At 42.2% G+C, this 23,037-nt stretch overlaps 1 protein-coding gene and 1 long non-coding RNA gene across 4 annotated transcripts in view; one reads left to right on the top strand and one right to left on the bottom strand.

Annotated features, from left to right (window-relative positions):
• Positions 1-23,037, bottom strand: part of Thada (THADA armadillo repeat containing) — a 314,607-nt gene that overhangs the window by 64,980 nt on the left and 226,590 nt on the right. For all 3 annotated transcript variants that reach the window (XR_013429010.1, XR_013429011.1, XM_013358268.4), the window contains exon 31: positions 5,567-5,661. Coding sequence is in view for 1 of the 3 variants with exons in the window: in XM_013358268.4 (XP_013213722.3) it covers positions 5,567-5,661 (95 nt within the window). In the remaining 2 variants the exon portion in view is untranslated. The remainder of the gene's footprint in view (positions 1-5,566; positions 5,662-23,037) is intronic.
• LOC144369392 (uncharacterized) lies at positions 5,610-8,626 on the top strand. Its single transcript, XR_013429013.1, has 3 exons — positions 5,610-5,812; positions 6,380-6,518; positions 8,345-8,626. It is a non-coding gene; the product is annotated as an uncharacterized LOC144369392 (long non-coding RNA).

Genomic DNA, 23,037 nt, shown 5'->3' with positions numbered 1-23,037 from the left:
AAATGAAAGTCTGAAAGTGTAAGTCGGTATAACATTTGTTTAAATACTTGGTAAATAGCTATGAAAATAGCTATGAAAAACTATATTTAAACCAAATTTAAGGGTATGGGCATAGATAGAAACAGAAAGTCCATCTCTCAGAGTAAAAGAGGTAAATATTTAGTCAAGTCTCAGAGGGTATTTTAGTAGGTAGATATTTCAATGGAAAATTTCCGATCTGGGAGCAAATAACTTAAGATGGATTTAAAATTAGAATGAAAGCTCTCTGTTTCCAGTCCCTTCTCAGGCCTGTAACCCAGCCCGAGCGTCCTGTGGTGGACTTTTTCTCCCTCATTCCCCAACTCCAATTGGAGACTATAATTTTCCTTCCTGCAGGAAACTGATATATACTGGTGACAGCTGGATGCAGAAGAGGAAAAAGAATACAGGGGACAGAAAGTCCTTGTGGGTTTAAATCACTTTTAAACTCCAAACAAACCCCCACATTTGGACTTTTCAAAACCTAGTTAATGGCTGAGGAAACCTCAAATGATTGGGAAGTACTAAGATAAAAGTTTGAATTACACAAAACACATCATTATCGTAAGCTTTTCTAATTCTCTTCCTTGCCTTTTCCTTCACTGTGTTTTCCACTGTTTATGCCCCCAGCCTTCAATGTGGTTCTGAGAACACTTTTGAGGTAGGAATAGCCTTCTAAGGTCACTTTCAGATTAAGGTGTGAGAGGCTATGGGCAGATTCTCCTTCATGAAAACAGTTTCCCTGCAATTATTACTTCATTTCTTTGAGAATAACTAGTCCCCTTCTAGATTCATATTTAAATACCTAACATCTAAATGTGTACACACACACACACACACACACACACACACACACACACACACGAAACAGAATTATTGCATAAAGTTATGAAAATAGAAAATAGGAGGAAGTCCTCTATAATCTCACCTGTTTTGAGAGGGGTGGGTACTGGGGATTGAACCCAGGGGTGCTCTACCACTGAGCTACATCCCCAGCCCTTTTTATTTTTTTACCTTGAGACAGGATTCCCACTAAGTTGCTTAGGGCCTCACTAAGTTAGGCTAGCCATGAACCTATGATTCTTCTACGTCGGGCTCATGAGACACTGGGATAACAGGCATGCGCCACCATGCTGCCTGGCTAGAATCCCACCATTCTAAACAACTGCTTTTAGCACTGTACTGCCTTTCCTTCTTGTCTAGTCCTCCACTCTCCATGTCCCACCTCCCAGGCCCCCCATACTGGTTATCACAAAGACTGGTCAAATCTCCCTGATAGTTGGTGAATGAATTTTCAGTTACATTAGAGTGCAAGAAGCTATAGGATGAGGGTGGAGAATGAAATGCCACCACCTTGTCTTAAAAACCACATGATCTAACTTTTTGTTTTATATCCTGCAGTAATCTCCTTAGTCTACAGAGTCAACTCCAAGCCCCTTAGACTGTGTCCTGTGGGGCCCTCCAGGAGTGAGTTTCTGCCTCCCTAGCCTCACCTCTAATCTCTCTTGCCTGGTATTGAACCTAGCACTCAGACACCCTGTCCTAGTTCTTTGAAGGCTGTGGTGATCCATGCCCTCTGGCCATGCTCCCTAAAATCAATAATACCCACCTGCTCCTTGCTCATCTGGTGAATCCCTGCTTATCATCATCAAAATCCGCTCAACCAATTCCTCCTCTAACAGCCATTCTCCTCCCAAGGAGAAATGACTTTTTGCTTTAGTGCCTCAAATATATCCCACATATGCTTCTTGAACAGCATCTATAATCCCTTACTGTGCTTATTTAAAAGCACAAGACATATTCCTCTCTAGTCCAGACAGGTGCTCAACATATGTTTGATGCTAGCTAGTATATCTCATGAGTGAAAAAATAAACAAAAAAGAAAAAAAAGATCTTTTTCTAGATCAATTTGAGGGGCAAGGGTATCCCTAATCAAGAGGATTCCAGACAATCTATGCCAGGTGTGCAAGCATTTCTTCTTTCCTGAAGATGCTTAAACTATGAGGAGGACTATAAAGGTGAGGGTTGAACACAGTTTTGCCAGGCTGCAGGGGACTGTATTATACACACGGTTTCCAGCTAATGATAAATAATAATAAGAGTAGCTATTTTTATTGTGCACTTATTCAGTGCTATGCAAAGCTCATTTGCACATAAGGATTTATGCATATAGTTGAAAACCACCCTAAGATACAGATTCTATTATTATCCCCACTTACAATGGAGACAAAGTGTCTTAAAGAAGTTCAAAAAGGTCAAAAAATAAATGGCAGATCTGGGATTCAAACCTAGGGATCTGGCTTCAGAGTCTGTGTGTATGCTTCCTACTCTGTGGAGGTAGATATATATGTGATTTATAAACATGCACACAAAATTAATTATCTCATTTGAATTCAGAAAATAAAGTCATATATGATTGATGCATGAGTTTAAATCAAGACCTGTAACTCAATAATAACTGTACTATCCTAAAAACTGAGCAAAATTGCATTTTACCCAATCAGTTACTAACAAACATATTCAGTGAGGGCTTACTATGTGCTTGGTTGGGTAACAAAGACTATAGGACATGGTCCATTCTTCCAAGGAGCTTAATATCATGACATTATTTTGAAAGCATACTAAAATCTACACATCCAGACAAGTGATCATCTGATTTGGGGAGATACTTATCTACTGCTCAAACTGCCTTTGGAAACAATTTATGAGACATACAAGAACAGATTTCACTACTTTAAGGTCACTACTTTTATCCCAAGGAGTGCTATCCATCTTAATCACTGACTTACTTGACATTTAGTTAGTTTAAAAATCTAGCCCAAACTCAAAGGATGAAAACTTACTACTACTATTTGTGTGGATGCATCCCATGAATACACACATTCTTATAGGTAGATATAGCTACATGCACACTTATCCTGTGGTTTATGAGGGCAATTCCCAAAGTCCAGTGCTGTACAATTCAATATAGTGTAAGCCATATATGTAATTTGAAAATTTATAGTAGCCATGTTTTCCTTCATCAATAATATTACTTTAATGTGACATTTTGGTTTCTGTGATAAGTTATTAACAACTTTTTACATCTTTCCATTTGACAAAGTGAAATTCACATATTTTAATAATAGTTTTGTTTTCCTTATTCTTTTCATTCTAGTAGTAATCACATTTAAAAAGTACAAGAAACAGGTGAAATTAATTTTGAAAATATATATATATATATATTTTAAATAGAAGGAAAAGTATACTTGAGGGCTCACAGTTTCAGAGGTCTCAGTCCACAGATGGCTGATTCCATTCCTCAGGACTCATGGTGAGGCTTAAATTTTAAAATTTTAATCTGATGTCTAAACATTATTTCTGTAATATCTAGTCAATATAAAAATTATTGATAAATTTTACACTTTTTTACACTTGGCCTTGGAAATCTGGAGTGTACTTTGTACTTCCAGAACATCTCAGTTTGGACCAGCTGCATCTCAAGCACTCAAGCGCCACGTGTGGCTAGCGGCTGCCTCATGGAAAAGTACAGAGCACATTCAGAACTGTGGCTGTCACCTAGAGTCAGGGTCCAAGTGCCCATTCCCGTCGCAACTTATTCTGCAAATAAGGACACTAAGAGGAGCAGCGTGTGCCTGCAAGCTCAATGCTGCAGAGGAATGAAGACCATTTGTGATCACATTTAACTGGGAATAAACTTCAAATAAGGTTAAGAGTTTGGAGGAAAGAACAATTTAAAAAAGCCAAATTTGGGGCTGGGATATAGCTCAGTGGTAGAGCACCTGCCTGGCAGGTTCATACCTGGCACTAGGTTCAATACTCAGCACCATATACGAATAAATAAATAAAGGTATTGTGTCTGTCTATCTATCTATCTATCTATCTATCTATCTATGTAAATAAAAGCCAAAGTCATCCCCATGGAGCCCAGCTTATCAGGAAAGGATGGGAAGGTATTTTATAACACTCAAAGGTTCCCTCTTCTAGATAGGAATAAGGTGCTAAATGAGCCAAGAAAAACTCAGTTCAAATCAACTAATGATACAGTCAACTACATGACTCTGCCAGGATCCCACTGGATAGATTTGTAAGCAGGTCCTTTAGATATGTAAACAGATATGTATTATAAAGCTACATGAAATTTGGACCTGAAATATAGAAACACCTTACTTGGTAACAGCTGTATAATCTCTTTATAAATCTATGGACCGCAGCTAACTCAAGTGTACAAGTGGATGCAATAATCTCTTATAGCTAGGGTAACCTATAATTTATTATGCAAACTTGGACCCACTCAAGAATAAAATGGGGACACTATTCATAACTATGCTGGGACAAGAGGCATAAACCAAGACTGGTTTTTTTGTTTGTTTGTTTTGTTTTTTAGATGGAGTCTCACTATGGGATTACAGGTGTATTCACCATGCCCAGATCAACCAGGATTGTTTTATAGCTGTAAAATTATATAATCCTATACTACTGAATAGATACAACAACTGCCCCTATGCAGGGAAGTGTATCTGAGGAAAGTCTAGTGTGTTCTTATTACCTCTGTATGGCCAAAGGGGCTTTGTGGGCTAGCATACATGGATCTGCATGAGGTGGTTTCACACTCCCACTCCAAACCCCCTATAAAGCATTTTAAATTGGTTTGAATTTGGGAACAGGGTTCCATATGGACAGAGCTGGACTTTGACAGCCTGAATGTATTTACTGAAGACAACAAATCACTGACAGACTCAATGTAACAGAGGAAAGGCCTGGCCTGCTTGTACTCAGAAAGTTACTTTGTAATCGAAGCCCCCTTTAGACAGGCCTAATCAATTAGAAGAGGCTGATTTTAACCAGTTGCAGGCTTATTACCCTGCATTCCAGTTTGTGTTGATGAAAATCAGTTTCAGTCTGTGGCCTGGAACTCATGTACAGCACTTCCTGTAGCTTCTTATATAAACACATCAAAAAAATTTATTTGGAATTGCCCTTCTCCCTTAAAAAAAAAAAAAATCACTTTGTGAATTGTGATTAAAATAGAACAGTTGCATGTGGGTCTGGAGCACATGCCCAGAAACATACATGACCTAAAATCACAGAGGATTTCAAAGCTTGAGGCAGCAACTGTGACATGCACCAGTGTGTAAGGGTACACTCGAGACAGGAGCGCAAATGTTCTGGCTCCAGCACCAAATGAGCCAGCTCGCTTATCTCCACAGCACGGAACAGAGCGAACAAGTCATTGAAAAGGATGACCTTAAAGAAAATGCATAAAACAGGAAAAAGTCAAGGTCTGCGAGACACAGAGGGTATCTGAGTAGAGTTCATACTCTTCTCTGAATGACCAAATAGAAGATATTTAACAGCAAACTTCCAAGTAAACAAGGACAAGTTTCCTTGAGAAGCTTCTAGGAGGGAGCCATATGGCACTGGGTTGAATTCTGACGGATGGTTGGTCTTATTGAAGTAGGTGGGAGTGTGTGGTGGAGCTACTCAAACCCCACCCACATTTCAAAGACCTGTGACCATTCCAAAATGATATAACTATGAATCATACCTGGCTGGTTGCCCTTTGTGGCTTTGTCGAGGCAGTATGTCAACACCAAGATAATGTCAATATATACAGCTCTGGTCACCAAACATGGATTTTGCCTAGAAAGGAAAAGAACAGAAAATAAATTGATATTTTTCTCTCTCTAAGGCCTGAGTCACAGGAAGAAGAAAATGGGTGTTTTCTCTCAGGCGCATCAGGAGGCTTAGGCAGTCATGGCAAATGCTAAAATAAGATGGACGACAACATGAGGTAAGCAAATGAGCAATTCAGTGAGAGTCCAAGAGCATATGGTGGAGGCTGGGGCTGTGTGTGGACCAAACACATAAAATGCTATGCTCTGGTTCCAAACAAAATAAGTGGAAATCAAGCAAAACCCAAGATCCTAACCTAGTTCATTGAAAATGAGATGGGGCGGGAGAGATGATATTGTACCATCCCCCTCTTGTTTGAGTGTGAGTGTGGTACTCTACCACTGAGCTACATCTCCAACACTTTTTAGTTTTTATTTTCAGACAGGGTCTCGTCTCACTAAGTTGCCTAGGCTGGCCTGGAACTTGTGATCTTTCTGTCTTAGCCTCCCAAAGGGATTTTTTTTTGAGCACAGTTCTTGAAGGGCCCTGGCTCCAAGTTATAGTGATCAAGGAAGGGGCCAAACTCTCTTCGGTGTGCTAATGATCTGGCAAGGGTGGTGAAAATAGTAGATATCACTAGGTCTGCCACTTGTGTGATGGCACCAAAACTGGCACCAGTTAGTGGATTTCCTAAACCCAACCTTCTCATTCCCTGTAAATTAACAGTTTTACCATTTCTCTAAAGCTTATTCCCACCTCTATTCTTACCTGCCCACATCCTGGAGCTGGCGTACATTCTGACACGAAGGCCTGAAGCAAAATGGTCAGGTGGGCTCTTTGTTGCTGACCTGCCTGCCCTACCTGAGCCCCAATGACTTGTCCAGGTACAGTACCTGCTGGCTTACTGACTCCTACCTCCCAAACTGCTAGTTTACATGACACCTCAGGTATGGCCTAAATACCTATGATTAGCTATTTTTAAAACTTAGTTTTAAAAAATAGGTAACACATGTACACAGTACAAAAAAAAAAAAAATTCAAATAGTACAAAAGGGCATGCAGTGAAAATCCAGTCCCTCTTCCATGACTCTCTCCTCTGCCCACAGTCTGTTTCCCTTAGGAAACCACTGTTATTACTTACTGGCTGATCCTTCCAGGCACCTTCTATTCATTTATAACCCACTTGTTTATCTTTACATAAACGGTGGTTTACTACATACTAAGTTCTGAGCATTACTGTTTTTCATTAATATGCTTTGGACACCATCCTGTTAGGGACATAAAGATTGCCTCATTTTCTTAATGGCAGTAAATACTCCATTTCATGAACTTATCTGTCCCTTTTTGACAGAATTCAGACTAAGATAATCTTCTACTGAATACAGTGTTGTTACAAATATATTTGTTCAATGGTTTTGTGCATATGGATATAGCCTCACAGGAAAATTTCCTAGAAACTGCTGAATTGAGGTATCTGCACATTTAAGTTTTTCACTGACTTTAGTAATATGTTTTCTAAAGAGGCTGAACCAATTTACACGTTTGCCAGCAGTGACTAAGAGTTCCAATTTTCCCACAATCTGGCCACCACAGTCCATTATTAAACTTTATGACCTTTGCCAAGATGATAAGTAAAAAACAATTTCTCTTTGTTTTGAATTAAAATTTCATTAAGGGTGATGTTGACTACCTCTTTATATACTTCTTTCCCCCTCCCTTTCTTTCTTTTGTTGTATTGGGGATTGAACTCAGGGGCTCATGCATGCTAGGCGAGTGCTCTACCACTGAATTATACCCCCAGTCCTTTTCTTTTTATTTGGAGGTCTCATTAAGTTGCCCAGGTTGTCCTTGAATTTGGGATCCTCCTGATTCAGCATTCTGAGTAGCCAGGATTACAGATGTGTACTGCCATGCCTGGTCTTCATATGCTTTTTGTGGTGCTGGCTACTGAACCCAGGACACCTCACACATGTTAGGCAAGTGTTCTACCACTGAGCCAGTCCCCAGTTCTCTCTTCAAATGCTTTCAAAAAAGGGACATTTGAGGGCTGGGATTGTGGCTCAGCAGTAGAGCACTCACCTAGCACGAATGAGGCCCTGGGTTCAATCCTCAGCACCACCAAAAAAAAAAAAAAAAGGATATTTGAACTTCCTTTTCTGTGACTTATGTTCAAATCCTTCATTGCTATTTTTTCCTGTAATGATTTATAGGAGTTTTTTGCATATGAAGGAAATCTGCACACTTGTCACATATGGTTTTTATAGTTTTTCATGTTTTTATAATTTCATTACCAATTAAAAAGTATTGTTTTATGTGTTAAACATATTAATATTTTTATATCTTCTGAGTTTTTTTATGATTATAAAGTACAATTTTTCTCTGATATTTACACACACACACACACACATTTATATAGATAATTTTTTTTCTTGGTACTGGGGAGTGAAGCCAGGGCCACTTTACCACTGAGTTACATCCCTAGCCCTTTTAATTTTTTATTTTGAGACAGGGCCTCACTAAATTGCTGAGTCTGCCATTTAACTTGTGATTCTCCTGTCTCAGCATCCCAAGATGCTGGGATTACAGGTGTGCACCACCATGCCCAGCTATATAAAAATTTCTAATGCCCATATTGTCTTCTAGTACTTTATAGTTCCACTTAAAAACTATTTGCAACTTCTATTTTTTCTTTCTTTCTTTTTTAATTCAGTTTTCCAATTATTAGGAACAAGATGGCTGTGAAATTTGCTGCCTTTCTGAGGAAAGCCTGGGCCTAGGAGCTGGTGGTTGTGTCCTTCGCCATTGGAAGTCTCTCTGAATTCTGCCCCCATTCAGCCCCTACACCAAGTATGCCATCATGATCAACAAGGCCATACCCTACAACTACCCAGTGTCCCTCCAAGATGATGGGAACGTGCCTGATGTGCCTGTGAGCACTCCCATTGACAGGGAGGAGGCATCTTAGCCTAATAAAATGTGACCCCCTCCCCAATTTTTTTTTTCCAATTCTGCCTCTTCCTTTTGTCTCTCTCTAGTTCCCCAGGCTTTTCAATCATAACCTCTTGCTATCACTCTCCCACCCATTATGGAAAGCCCACCATCTACTAGAAACTTCTTTGATGATATCATTCCCATTTCTGGGCCTTCCACTTTTTTTTTTTTTTAGTTGCTCAAAACATTACAATGATCTTGACATATCATACATTTGATTCAAATGGGGTATGAATTCTTATTTTTCCACGTGTACAGACTGCAGGATCACATTGGTTATACAGCCATGTTTTAACAGCTGAGAACTTCCCCTCCAAAGAAAGGGCCACTCAGGGAAAAAAACCAAAAAGCAGAGGGCTGGTTCTGGGACAGAGAAATGGTGAGCCGCCAGACACCTCACACAGGGCTGAAAACATGGCTCCAGAGAGCAGGTGGAATGTCTCCTGAGCATTCAGCTTTGAGCTGGCTGTGAGTAGGAGACACACATGAGATAATTTCTGGCCTGAGAATTTTGTCTACTTCATGGAAAGGGCTTATGAAGATATAATTCCAACTGAGCAGTGTATGATGGGAAGAATTTAGATCGACAAAGTTGATAAAGAAGAGCATTTTGAAAAGGGGCAACCGATGTGGGAAGAAATGCATTTGGCTTGTCCAGGGACTGATGGACACCAGCCTGGGTGGACTAGAGAATGTGTTGAGCAGGCAGGAACAAGAACAGGGCAGGCTAGGTTCCTAAAAGATGGGCTACTTCACACTGATTGGGTGCTCCTCGGTGTCGTTATTTTCTGCCTGCCACCATGTGGCCTTCCACAGTCAGCTTATTGCTCAGGATGTTTTTCTGTGGAGCCATATGGAATAAAGGAAAGTTTGTGGGAAACTGGTTTGTCTTTCAAGTTTGATGATGAGCCTGGTTTCCATGAGATTTTTAGTTAATACTTAAAAAATGTTTTTTTCCTAAATGAATAGAAGAAATAAAAGTAAGAAAATCTTTAAAGCCCCCTGTCAGGCTGCAGTGTTCTGCATCTTTCCTAGGTCTGGCACATGCTGGCGACCTCACTAGCCTTGTGGCACACCTCAGGGACCGCTCCATGACTGAGAGGCTTCAGGCCAAGTCTGCTATGATCAAGAGGACCATGGGAGGCTCCCTCACAAAACTGCTGCTCTCGAGCCCAGGAGCAGAGGATCTGGGGCACAGTGGAGTCCATCCATGACTTCAGGATAGCCCAGAGAATAATTTGGCCTATTGCTTACCCATTCAAGGCTCCACCCTCCAGATAACAGGACTGTCTGGAGTCACAGAGTTGGGTTTTCACTGGACTGGCTTCTATGTCAGGAAAATAATTTTTTTCTCTTGCTATTACTTGGTGTTTGTTCTAACTTGGAAACGGTACACTGTGAGTTCAGGGTGAGCCAGAGGTTTGTTCTTGGTCTGTCAAGCCACTTTGATGATGGGAATAAAATCCCGAGAACAGCAAGCCAGCTGGACAGGAAACCAAGCCACAGGGTTTTGGTGGGCTTGGGGATTTTTTTCTCTACCCCCAAATGGAAAAATCCTGGCATGGGGCATAGTATAATGAAGATTTATAGTGCCTGAAAAAAATCAGAAGGCGTTAGGGTCCAACAGACAGACTGAAAAACAGCATGTTAGTGGCTTTAGAGTATGAGGAATCAGGTATGAGGACCAAGTTTATATACATAAAATGGAACGAAGGTCTTTTTAAGAATCTTGATTTCTTCCACTGTTTTTTTTAATCGTTTGTCTCTTGACAAATATCTACCCAAGAACTTGGTGAATAATTTTGCCCTGGGAAGTTTCTACATTTCAATAAATATCCCGCCCTCTCTCCTGGAAGTTGGGGGAAGCAGAAAGCAGGGCAGAGAGCAGGCCTCCCAGCCATGGCCACAATGGCCCTAGTGTCTGGAGGGCAGCAGGAGCTCCTGGGAAGTCTGTGATAAATTATTCACTTCTCCTGTCCCTTCCGGAATCCCAGTGGCTGCAGATCTTTTTAAACTGGGGCCTATTCATTCAGAAAACTTTTATTAAGAAGCTACTGAGAGCCAGGAATAGTGTCAGAGTTTGGCAATATAAAGATAAAATGATTCAGGGACAGTAGTCACTGCCCTCAAGGAACTTAGAGTCCTGAATAGTGTTTTTCCAACTGCAGGTTATGATTCATTTAATTAGTTATGAAATCAAATAGTGGGTGGTGACCAGCATAAGAAAGCAAGGAAGAAAGGAAAGGAGGTAGGGAGAGAGAAAGGGAAAAAAGAGGAAAATCAAACCAGTGTAGCAAAGTCCTAGGGGTAAGCACTATTTCATTAATTTATTTGTTATATACAGGATTTCTATAAAGTCCTTGGCCCGAGTGAATTTTTTAATGTTATGTATAAATAACTTTAAACAAGATGTAAATAATTAGTGAAATACAACAATTTTAGGTAAAATTGATTTTTCCTTTTCTAGGTAATAAGTCACATTACACTGGATGGTATCAACAGAGTCATGCTTGGCATCCAACATGATGGTGGATATGCTGAAAGGTAGCATTCCTGAAATTAAATATGATAAACTACTTGGAGAAATTCCCTCTCTGTTGCAATTTTTTTTGAAGTTTATGTATAGCTATTACTAAATAGCTATATATAGCTATTATATATAGTTATTACTAAAATCTATACAGCTATTTATATATATAGCTATTACTAAAATCTCAAACTGTGTAAGACTTATTTCATGGGACGATATGTGTGTGTATTTATACAACATAAACACACACATGTTCATCTAGCCATATGTAAAAGGTATTTCTTGTTGAAAATGGCTGTCAAAAAAACATTGAAAGCCACTAACTAGGTTAGCAAGAGAAGCACATATTCACTCAGGCTAGACTACGCCAGGTGCTCCAAGGAGGAGACAACAGAATAAAACTGAACGATGATGGCAGAGGAGACCATTCTGTTTGTCTAGGGAGTCAGAGGCCCCAGGGCAGATGGAGACTCAGGAGAGCCAGGGAAGCAGGTCACAGGCAGTGACCCCAGCAATGGAAGCAGCAGGTCTGAAGATTTGGGACATGACAGGTTTGGGGAATAATAGTAAGTGCTAAAGGGATATGGTATGGGGAGAGACAGGAGGAAATGATACAGAATGTATGAACAGAGGCCCAAAATTGGAGAGCTTCTGAATGATTTTTAAGAGTTCCCAAAGCTCCAAAGGGTTTAAGAGTCTAGTGGGGCCTCATCAGCTCAATCACATTGGAGTGCTCAGGTGCCTGTTTAATATTGTGAAGGCTTGCCAGAGTGGTGGTACATGCCTGTAATCCCAGGGACTGGAGAGGATGAGACAGAAGGATTCCAAGTTCGAGGCCAGCCTCAGCAACTCTGTGAGGCCCTAAGCAACTCAACAAGACCCTGTCTCAAAATAAAAAATTAAAAGCGTTAAGGATGTAGCTTGGTAGCAAAGCCCTTGGGTTCAATCCCCAGTACCAAAAACAAAAAACAAACAAAAAAATGTTGTGAAGCCTTTGTGGGCTCCTGGAAGAAACAGATGATTCATTTTGGATACGGCAAACTTCCTGAAGAATTCACTCCCATCTTCAGAAGGTCAGAAACAGCTGACCTAGACTGCTGGTGTAGACTGCTGTAGACTGCTGGTGTATGTTAAGTTCTAAGTAAAGAAACCCAATCTGGACTTCAACAGTCAGGGCCTGGGTCACTCTGGTCCCCAGTGAACTATTCCCCTACAACACTGATTAGAGCCACGATTCACTTTCTTCAATCCAGAAACTTAGTGAGAACCATGGGGTATCATTCTTGAGGTGGGAAACAGAAGGAGAGAGCAGGGTTCTGGCCTTGCAGTCTTATGGTTTGAGGACACGGGGAAGGATGTATGTGGAGGAAAACAAAATATACATAAAGCAATCAGAAGGAATTCCATGGAAAGGTCTAAAGACATGGAAGGATTTGGGCTGATAAGAGGAAGGAGAAGGAATTCTAGATATCAAACAGGTAGCCAATAGGCTAGTGGCTTGAAATGACTCTTGGTCTTGAGACCCAACAGGGGCTCATCACAGCCATCTTCTGTAATCAAGGCTCTGACACAGCCCTTGAAGAACCAGAGGCACCAGCAGGGCACCAGCAGAGAGCAAGGGAAGCCATATCCGGGGCTCTCAGAACACCCACAGAGATGGGAGGAAGCCACAGGGAAGAGGGAAAGGGCTGTAGAGTCAGGCTGGGAAGAGGCAGAGTGGGTGCAGGAGGCAGGACGAGGAGAGGGAAAAGTCTAACACATGTTCCTACATGCTGTATGACTCCCCCTACTTGACACATTTCCAGCCACACCATGCCCTGATTTAAAATGCTCCTCAAAGCCTGTCCTCTAGGGAACTTTCCCTGACTAACCATCAAAAACAGTCTCGGAAGACAATCTGAACAGCTGACTTGACCCCAGATATTTTGCTGACCATCCTTTGGTCTCCCAGAGATCCCACAGGCCATCTTTGTAGTGCTGGCAGTTCTGGTCTTTGCAATGGTGGCTCTCGATAGAGCAGACGATGCCTCTCATCCCATTTGGTTATAAAAGGAAGAGCTGCTGTGGTCAGGAGTTAGGAGGTCCTTCTTTGATGCGGGCCACATTAAGTCAAGTAAACGTTGAAGTGTAAATTAAATTTTTAAAAAGCCCCTCCCCTGTTCTGATTTCCATTTTCACTACAGCCCCCAGCCAAGTTACCATCATATGGCATTCCCGGAGAAGCAAAGGGGTATTTGTTTAAACCAAGATGCCAAATGGTCATGAGTTGTAGAATATGTATTTTTCACACAGGCTGGTTCCCTCTACCGTAACAGTGGGAATTCAAATCTGTAGGCTGGCCAGCTGGAGGCAGCATGCAGGGTCTGGCAGGCTACCTGGGCCTGCACGTTTACCTCATCCTCACCAGGGGAGGTGTGACGGCAGGGCTGCATTTTTATGCTAGGCTCCTACAACCACCCAGCCTTCCTTGGTCTGGAGCTTTGCCAGTGTTTATACTCCTGCCCTCAGGTACAAGCTGCCCTGCTCTGATGGTGGACCAGTTTCCAGGGAATTCTCTATGGTCACCATGCACAAAGAGAGCCATGAGCTGTGAGTTTGTCCAGAAAGAGAGCAAAGGCCTGGTCCATGCACTACAAATGCATGGGCTTCCCTCGAGAAAGCACCTTTCATTCCAAGGGGTGGGGTCCATGGGAGTAGAGGGCCTTCACCCCTTTACCAGACTCACAGGGAGGCATTCTGCAAGTCCCTCAGTCTGCAGAAGGTACCAGGGTCCCTTTCCCAGGGCAGGGCCAAAGCCATGGCCCGCTCTGCATCCCCTAGGAATGCCACTGCTGCAGAAGAAGCCCAGAGCCTCAAGCCATAGCTTCGCCTTTTTTCCTTCGTGAAGGCTCACCTGCCTTTTCAGAGAACCTCAGGAGCCACCCACACCCCCAGAGGCCCTCGTATTTTTCCATCTTTCTATTAGGCATCTTTTTCTCATTAATGCACTAACACTCAAGCTATGTGCAGAGAATGATGAAAAAGAGACCTTGTGTGAGGCTTGGGATTTGTTCAAAGCCCGGGGAAACTGTTTTAGAGGGTGTATGTTTTTTATTCCTTTTATGAGAGATGCATGTTTCCCTCCCTCTGTGACTTGTTTAAAAGTAAAGTTTAATATGCTGCCAGAGAAATTGCTGGTTAATAACTTAATAAGCTATGTGCTGGGAATTATGGGGGAAAAGTAGTATCCAAGAAAACTTTTATTTACAGTTTGGGGCTTGGAGGATATATAGCGTCAATTATTACACAGAATGTTAACAGAGGTCCCTTTTCTTTCTAAGAGCATAAAAAGATAAATAGGTGAGGAGAATGGAGCTTCTTGATGTTGCATGAGAAGCCTGGAAACATCGAGGTGAGGATTTCTCACAGCGTGCTCCATAGAACCATGGTAACATGAACTTGGCACATGCTTGGACCTCAGCCCCATCAATAACAGTAATCATGATCATAATAGTAAACTGCATTTTTTTTACTAAAAGTCTTATCTTCAAAAATATTTCTATTCTATTTCATTTAATATTTATAAAATTCTTAAGAGGGAGGGGAAATAGGCAATATCATTCCTATATTCCTTTTTTTTGCAAACCATCAAAGTTGTTCGGAGAGCTCAAGTGATCTATCCAGGATCAGCACAAAGCCAAGAATAAAATTAAGGTTTTCTAGACAAACAAATTCTATCTTTGTGTCCCAAACACAATCAGATGAAGGGAAGATACTGTGCTATGCAATTACAGCATGTTAGTTTGTACCCACGTGCTCTGGTGTTGTGCCTGAGAGCCAATCTGGGGAAAAGCAAGGCTCCAAGCACTGCTGTTCTGGTGATGATCGGCCCAAGGGCCTGTTGCAGCATGCTGATGATGTTGATGACAAATTACTGCCGGGTACAGTTGTGTACACCTGTAATCCCAGCAACTCAGGAGGTTGAGGCAGGAGGATCCCAAGTTCCAGATCATTCTGGGCAACTTGGCAAGACCCTATCTTTAAAAAATAAAAAAAGATTGTGGGTGGTGGTGTTACTAGGTATTGAACCCAAGGGTGCTTTGCCTCTGAGCTATATCTCCAGCCCTTTTTTATTTTTAATTTTGAGGCAAGGTCTCTCTAAGCTGCTCAGGGCCTTGCTAAGTTGCCAAGGTTGGCTTTGAACTTACAATCCCCCTGACTTTGCCTCTAGAGTCACTGGGATTACAGTTGTGTGCCACCATGTCTGGCCCTGTCTCAAACTTTAAAAAAATAAACAGGGCTGGGGCTGTAGCTCAGTGTAGAGCACCTCTGGGTTCAATCCCCAGTACAAAAAACCAAAACTTGGGAACAGATACTTTCCATATCTGTATACTCTTTCATGCTTTGCAGCCATTATTTACCTTGTCTTCTCCATCCTCAGGTATTTCACACCCACATTTTAGAGCTTTCTATTTTACAGATGAAAACTCAGGACTGAAGACAGATAAAGCCACACCATGCTAGTGGGCAACCCAGACCTTCTGACAGCAAGAATACTCTGCCTCTCTCAATGTCAGCACAGAGTTGTTTTCAGACTAGAGGCTTTCCATTCACCAAGCACCTCTAGAAGAGACCTTCTGCATAGTCACTCCAAAATACAGAGCCCACAGGCTGATGGGGGCCCTCTCTGGCTCAGGGAGTCCTGGAATGGCCCCTAAACTTTTGTGGGATGGTGTTACTCCATGAGGCTGCAAGTCTGTCCAATTACTCAGGAAGGCTGGGCAGCAGGGGTAGCTGAAGGAGAGAGAGAACAGGGAGCTGAGGAGGGCCCCTCTCCAAGCTGCTCCCTTGGCCCATTCACGTAAGAACAGTCCACGTTCCCCACAAGCCCTTCTGAAGGTAGCCTAAAGCCTGGCCACTCAGGACAAACATATTAGGGCTGAGTCAGCTCAAAATGAGGGCAGGGACATGTTCCCACCAGGTCTGCACACCGCCAGAAAGCCTTGGTCAGTTACTAACTTCATCAAATGTACTATCTCCAAAGGATCACTGCTGTAAACAATTGTGCAACCCAGGAGAACTAACTTACTCTCACTTAGAACTCAGAACCTGTTGGCATGACTAGCTGGTCAGATCCAGTGGTAGTCAGCCATCTGTGAGTGGATTTCTTTCTTTTTTTTTTTCCTAATATTTTTATTTTATTTATTTATTTTTAGGTGGTACTGAAGATCAAACTCAGGGCCTAACACGTGCTAGGTGACCGCTCTGCTGCTGAGCCCCAGCAACAGCCCCTGTGAGTGGATTGCTAAGGAAAGAGGATCTGGAATAGTTATTTTGATGGCAAAGAGGACTGATGCCGAGTACCCTAGCCAGCAAGGACAACTACTGACGGAGGATCCCAGGCAGCTCTGGGGCACAGGGGTTGCAGGATTTTCTAAAAGGATGATCAAGAAGCAGGAGAGGGAAGCAAGTCAAACAGCAAAAAAGCAAAGTTGCTATTTACATTTCAATAACTTGAGCCACCTCTTGGGCCAGCCACACCTGCTCCCCCTACCTCGTGTCTAATTACCTCTTCTGCAAATATCAGTTTGGATTAGATCTTTTTTTTTTTTTTTTTTAAATTAATAGGGAGTTGGAGTGCTTCTCTTAGTCCCTTCTGAGGCTTCCAATAGGAAGGAAGTCATGTAGGTGGGTCTCCTGGCCCCGATCCCAGCTTAAACTGTATTTACCACCTCTACTATCTTCAACATCTCCCATCTTGAATTTCCACAAAAGTTTCTGTTTGAAGAAAGAATTCCATTGGGTTAAGTGACTCTAAATTCCCTTTCCTGCTATAAATTCTAAGGTTCTATGGTCGTATTAGCAAGCTTAGGAAGACAAAAGCAATGTGGTCTCAGGTATATACAAGTGTCTCTATTTCCATGACTAGTGGCCCAAGCAGATGACAAGGACTTCCAGATGACCAAGACAGGAAGTGGGTAGACTGCTACTAGGGAGCTTCTGGTTGACCACCAGGAAAGAATGGAAATTCTGTTGACCAAAGCCTTAAAGCCTCTCTGGGCGGGTTCCATGTAAGCACACATAGCATCCTCTCACCAGTATCTGCCTGAGCTTAGTACTTCCTCTTCACCCTTGGCCATACTCCTCTGGCTGACACTTAAGGGCTGACACAATGGGTCTTGTATCAAATCTTGCATTGCTCCCTAAGCATAGCACCTCTTCTTCACCTTTATTTCCCTGCGGCCCACAACAGACCGACGTGCACTGCTTGCAGTATGCCACGTTGCACTCGCTGTATGCTCCCCCTGGGGACCTGCTCTTTTGGCATTGCTTTTGGCATTTCCAAATCAGACCCTTGCTCTAAGGCCCAGCTCAATACCTACCTCCCCCAGAAAGTCTTCCCCATCTCAGTTCACACTCGTTACCCCACCCCCAAACTCTTGTACTTATTCTATATACTTCTATTTGTGCTCCACTGTTGGTTAATAATTTCATAGGAATAAGCTCTCTTCTCACCTCAATTCTGACAACTGAGGCCCTATTATGGCTCCATTATACATGCCTAATGTGCTGGCCACCAATGCTCAGCTCTATTCCAAGATTCCTTCTTTGTATCTGGGCAATGAGATCTTAGCACCAGGCTCCATCCCAGCATCACCTTCCTCATTATGCAATCTAAGATTACTTTATCTAATAACTACCTCTCCTCTAGCATTTAAAGACTTCCCCTGCCTCCTAGAAGACTTCCTGGGCACCTCTACCCCCATGAGCTGGCACTTATTTCTCCCTTCCCAGCTCCTGCAACACGCTTTGACTCATTCCAATATTTACTAAATTCTTACTTGTTCATAGCTAATTAAATCTGTACCTGTCCTACTCACATAGTTTTTCAAACACAGACGCATTGCTCACCTTTCTACTCCCCACTCTGCCTACTACCTTGCTTTGTTCTGTCTGTGCATCTGAATTGACTTTAGTTCACCAGGAAAGGCTCAATGAAAGTAAGGAATGTGCTGATTCACTCAAAAGATGGAACGAGTTACATGCCAAAGGGAAAAAAGTATCCCACTGCATGAGGGCTTCACATAACATTATGAGAATGTGCTCAGGACACTAAGGCAGCACTCCTTGTGAGCTAGACAATGACAACATTGTCCGAATTTTCCAGCAACAAGAGCCCAGTGAGCCAACAGCTACAAGGGGAGGAAGATGTTTTTGAGCTTTCTATTGAATAAATTATGATTTCCAGGTTAGGGCTACAGAGTTCTATATTTTAAAAAAGTTGAGGGCACTATTGGGGGTGAATTCTTGGAGTGCAGTTGTATAAAAGGATTTTGTGTTTCTCGTTGTGATATGAAGAAGATTTGACCTTGAGCAACTTGCTCAAAGTCTCAGTTTAACAAATTGATCAGTTTTAACTGATTTTACCCAGACTAGTTTCCATGAGCCCAGGCTGTTGATGGGTGGGGGGTGATGTGCAGAGAGAGACAGAGAAAGGAAACTAAAAAGCAAAACACAACCACCAGCAATGCCTGGAAACTTGCTGTATGACTAACCGTCCCTGTTGAGACTTGCTTCCCTGAAAGTTTTGGCAGGGACCACAAATGATAGCCTTAAAATGCCACATCATCTGAATATTTTAACAACCCTCCTGGAAGGGATTCTCAGCAGTGGCATGGAAGTGAAACAGCAACCTGTAGCTTGGCAGAGGGCTCAGGCTCTCTTTATTTCAAGTTGTTGCGAAAGAAGGACCTCTTTCTTGGGGAAGGAAAGGGTCTGGGAGGCAGGACAGATTTGGGAAGGTGAAATCAGACCTAAGCCCCTGTATTTCTGCCTGGGAAGTGAATCTCTTGTGTGAATAAATCTGGTGGTTAGAAAATAAATGCTGTCTTCAGCTGCTGGAGAGCAAAACAGAATCCTAAACCAGATCTTCTGCAGCTGGCCACAGACCCCTTAGGGAAGAACCGGGATTGCCACACAAAAGCAAGCCCGGCTCTGTCTATAAGCATATTTTCCTTAGGCATTTAAATCCACATGCTCTCAAGGGGCATACCACTCAGCTTGCAGGGACTGGTAAGTAACAGAAAAGGGAGAAAAGATGGGAGTGTGGATAAGGGGTGGCCAGGGGAAGAGACCAGAAGGTGGCTGGAAGCATATGTCCTGGGGAGAAGAAATAGATGAGGGGCACAAAGAAGAGTGAGGAGCACTGGGGGAAAGCTCTGAGGAAGTAGCTGGATTACCCGGTACATACACAGCCTGCAATTTAGAATTAACCTGGGATAGTAAATTAGACTCGATGCAGGGTAGCAAACCATTAGGTCTTTGGCAAACACCAGCTCCCCGCCATCATCTCTTCCCTTCATGAACACTATTTTATTCAAAAATTTATTCCCAAGCATGCTTTCCTAGTAACCCTGGGACCCATTCTTGTATTCCTGAGAGGCTGTTTTTTCCACCACAATATCAAACTGTTAGTTTCCAAAATGATAACTGCTCACTGCATGCCAACAAAACACTGGTCCTATCCCAGGCACTGAGGCCACAGGGATGGCTACCTGGACCAGGGAATGTGACTTCCCCTTGACAGCACTCACGCCAGGCAGCTCCTCAGTGCAGGTTATCTCAGGTGGGTGAGGAGAGAAGTCTGGGCGGACACCTTAAGTAACCTCAGGCCTTCTCCTGAGCTCCCAGATGCAGCCCCAATCCCTGGGGAACGAGAGCATAAGGGTGGTAGTATTTCTGACCAGGGGCTGGACCATCAAAGGGGCTGGCCCTTGCTCCTCAAAGTACTTACTGAGTCCCAGCAGCAGTGGAGTCAATCACATAGGAACTAGTAAAAAAAAATGCAGGCTCCCAGGCCCCACCCCAGACCTAGTCAATGAGGGTCTCCATTTTAACAAGATCCCCAAGGGATTCATGGGCACTTCTTTTTCTTCTTCTTCTTTTTTTCCCCTGAGAAGTACTGTTCTATCAGATGCTGAAGTTATTGCCATTCAAAGCCTTGACATAAAAACTGTGTCTGGACAGATGAAGGCAGGGTGGCCCAGAGGAGTGAGTCCCACAGAGAGCTGGGAGCTCAGTCCCCAACAATACTAGCAGTAGTCAGGAGGATCTTACTCCTGGCCAGCTGGGGGACATGGACAAGTCCCCAACCTCCGTGGCTATAGTTTTCCACATGCATAGTGCTGGGAGTGGATGACAATAAGCTGCATGGTTTTTCTAGATCTAAAATTCCAGGTCTATGAGTGTACTTCAGAAAACTCTAATTTTCTGCCCTCTTTACAATGAAGTAGTGGTTTTAATAACCAGGAACAGTGTTTGATACAGCATGGCATATGGCAGGGCTTAAGAAATAGTTTATTGAATGTTACGGTTTAGATATTGGTGTCCCCTTGAAAGCTCATGTGTGAGAATGCATGACAGTTTAGAGGTGAATGATAGGATGATAAGAACCTTAAACTAATTAGCAAATTAATCCCCTCATAGAAATTGAGTTGTGGGCTGGTAGGGTGTGGTGGAGGAGGTGGCTCTTTGGGGACAGATATGCCTTTGGGGTTTATATCTGGTGAGGAGAGCTGCTCTCTGCTTCTGGGTGTCCTGTCCTAACTACTTTCCCTGACATCTACCTCGCCTAGGGACCCATCTGTGGACTGAGACCACAGAAACCTTGAGCCACAAAATAAATTTTCCTCCTCTAATTGTTAGGTGTTTGGGGCACAGCAATGAAAAAGTTGACTAAATCATCAAATGAAGTGACATAGCTATAGTCCCCTCTATTCAAGCTTCACCCAAAAAATGAAAATGTGCCACGAGTTGCCAGGATAACCACCACACCAGAGTATCCATCAGGGTTAAATGACACTTCTGAGGGCAAAGGAAACAAAATACCTAAATCAAAAACTCTAGCTGGGCTGGTGGCACATGCCTATAATCCCAGAGCTTGGGAGGCTGAGGCAGGAGGATCATGAAGCCAGCCTCAGCAAAGGATAGGCACTAAGTCAGTGAGACCCTGTCTCTAAATAAAAATACAAAAAAGGGCTGGGGATGTGGCTCAGTGGTTGAGTGCCACCGAGGCCAATCTCTGGTATACCCCCCCCCCCAAAAAAAAAAAAACTCCTCTGGGGTGGGGCCTGGCATAGGTTTAAAAAACTCTCTAGACAATTCTAACATGCACTAAGAATTACTGCCTGGAGTAAAAACTGACCATCAGCCAACCTGGTACTTGATAAATGCCAACACCAATAGTTACAAATTCCTATTTCCAAGAGAGCTCAGCAGGGAGCAATGGTGGGGACAGTGGTAATGCATGAAGAGCATGCTCCATCCAGAGAGCTCTGGCCCACCAAGGCCAGGTGGCAACAGGGGTCTGACGCTGCCAGAACTTCTAGTTTTTCAAAAAAGTTGAATATCTTGATTTATTGTGAAATTTCTTGATCAGAAGATAGATAGATAGAAAGAAAGAAAGAAAATTAAATCCTGTACAAGCCGAACAAAGTACATGCATGTTCAACGTGATCCAAATGCACTGACAGTTTGGCCCCTCTGGCTGAAAGTGCAGTCTGCCCAGTGCTGAGCAGTACTTTGTGCAGAGCTTGGGGGAAGAGCCCTTCTTAGGCAGATCAAATAAAACACAATACTTCGCAAGTATAGCAGTGACTGTGCTGTGACACAGGAAGCAAAAATTGAAAGAAAAAATTACTCATGCTTGTCTGACTTATCTGTTAACTGAGGCCAAGGTGAAAGGCTAACTAAACTGGGTGTTGTACACAAAGGGTTTGATTTCTTATACTAAGAAAGTTCTGAGGAGAGTTCTTGAAATAACATATACTAATCTCTTCATACAGAGAAAAATAGGCATTCAAAAAGGAAAAGTTTCCTTAACCTAATTTTAATTTTAAAAATCCTTATTAAAATTTTGGTAGAGGTCTCCCACAGCATTGTTGGTGGAAAGATGAGCTGAAACTTTCCTTCTGGAAAACAATCTAGCAGTGATATCAAGACCTTTCAACATTTTTGTGTCTCCCAATCAACTTATTCCACTTCTGGAAATCAAGCATGAGACAATCACGTTTACACGCACACAATCACCACAAAGATTTTCACTGAAACACTATTTACAACACTAAAATATGGGACACAAACTAAATAGCCAGCAATAAAATAATGGTTAGGTAAACTTAATGACTGATTATTCAGGTGACAGAAATATGCTGCCTTCAACGAATGATGTTTTCAAAGATGTTCTTCATTTGAAAACTGGCAAAATATTTTAGTTTTGGGGTTGCACAAGGGAATAAAAGCTAAGAATTATCACAGAAAGTCAAAACAATGAAAAGCTTGAAGGATTGATATGGTAAAAGGCTTTATGATTTCAATGTTTGTCATTCAATTTTTAAAAATCATAACAAAATATAATATAAAAATTACCATCTTAATAATTTTTAAGTGTATAGCTCAGTGGGGTTAAGTGCATTTATACTGTTGTGCATCCAATCTCTAGAATTCTTTTCATCTGATAAAACTAAAACTCTACCTCCATTAACTAGAAGCTCCTCATTCTCTCCTCCCCCAGTATCTAGGAACTAGCAACCTACTTTCTGTTTCTATGAATGTAACTACTCTAGGTACCTTTTATAAGTGAAACCAGACAACATTTTCTTTTATTGACTACCCTAACCCATGTTGTAGTTTGTGTCAGAGTTCCCTTCCTTTTTAAAGCTGTACAATATTTCATTTTATACATTTATACATACGTGTGTGTATACATATATACATAGATATATAATATTCTGTTTAGTCATTTATCATTTGTCAATGAATACCCGAGTTGTCTCCATACTTAGACTACCATGAATAATGTTGCTTATGAATATGGCTATATAGATATCTTTGCTTCCAATTTT

Source organism: Ictidomys tridecemlineatus, chromosome 12, assembly GCF_052094955.1.
Source record: "Ictidomys tridecemlineatus isolate mIctTri1 chromosome 12, mIctTri1.hap1, whole genome shotgun sequence".
NCBI lineage: Eukaryota > Metazoa > Chordata > Mammalia > Rodentia > Sciuridae > Ictidomys > Ictidomys tridecemlineatus.
This window is presented reverse-complemented; position numbering and strand designations above follow the sequence as displayed.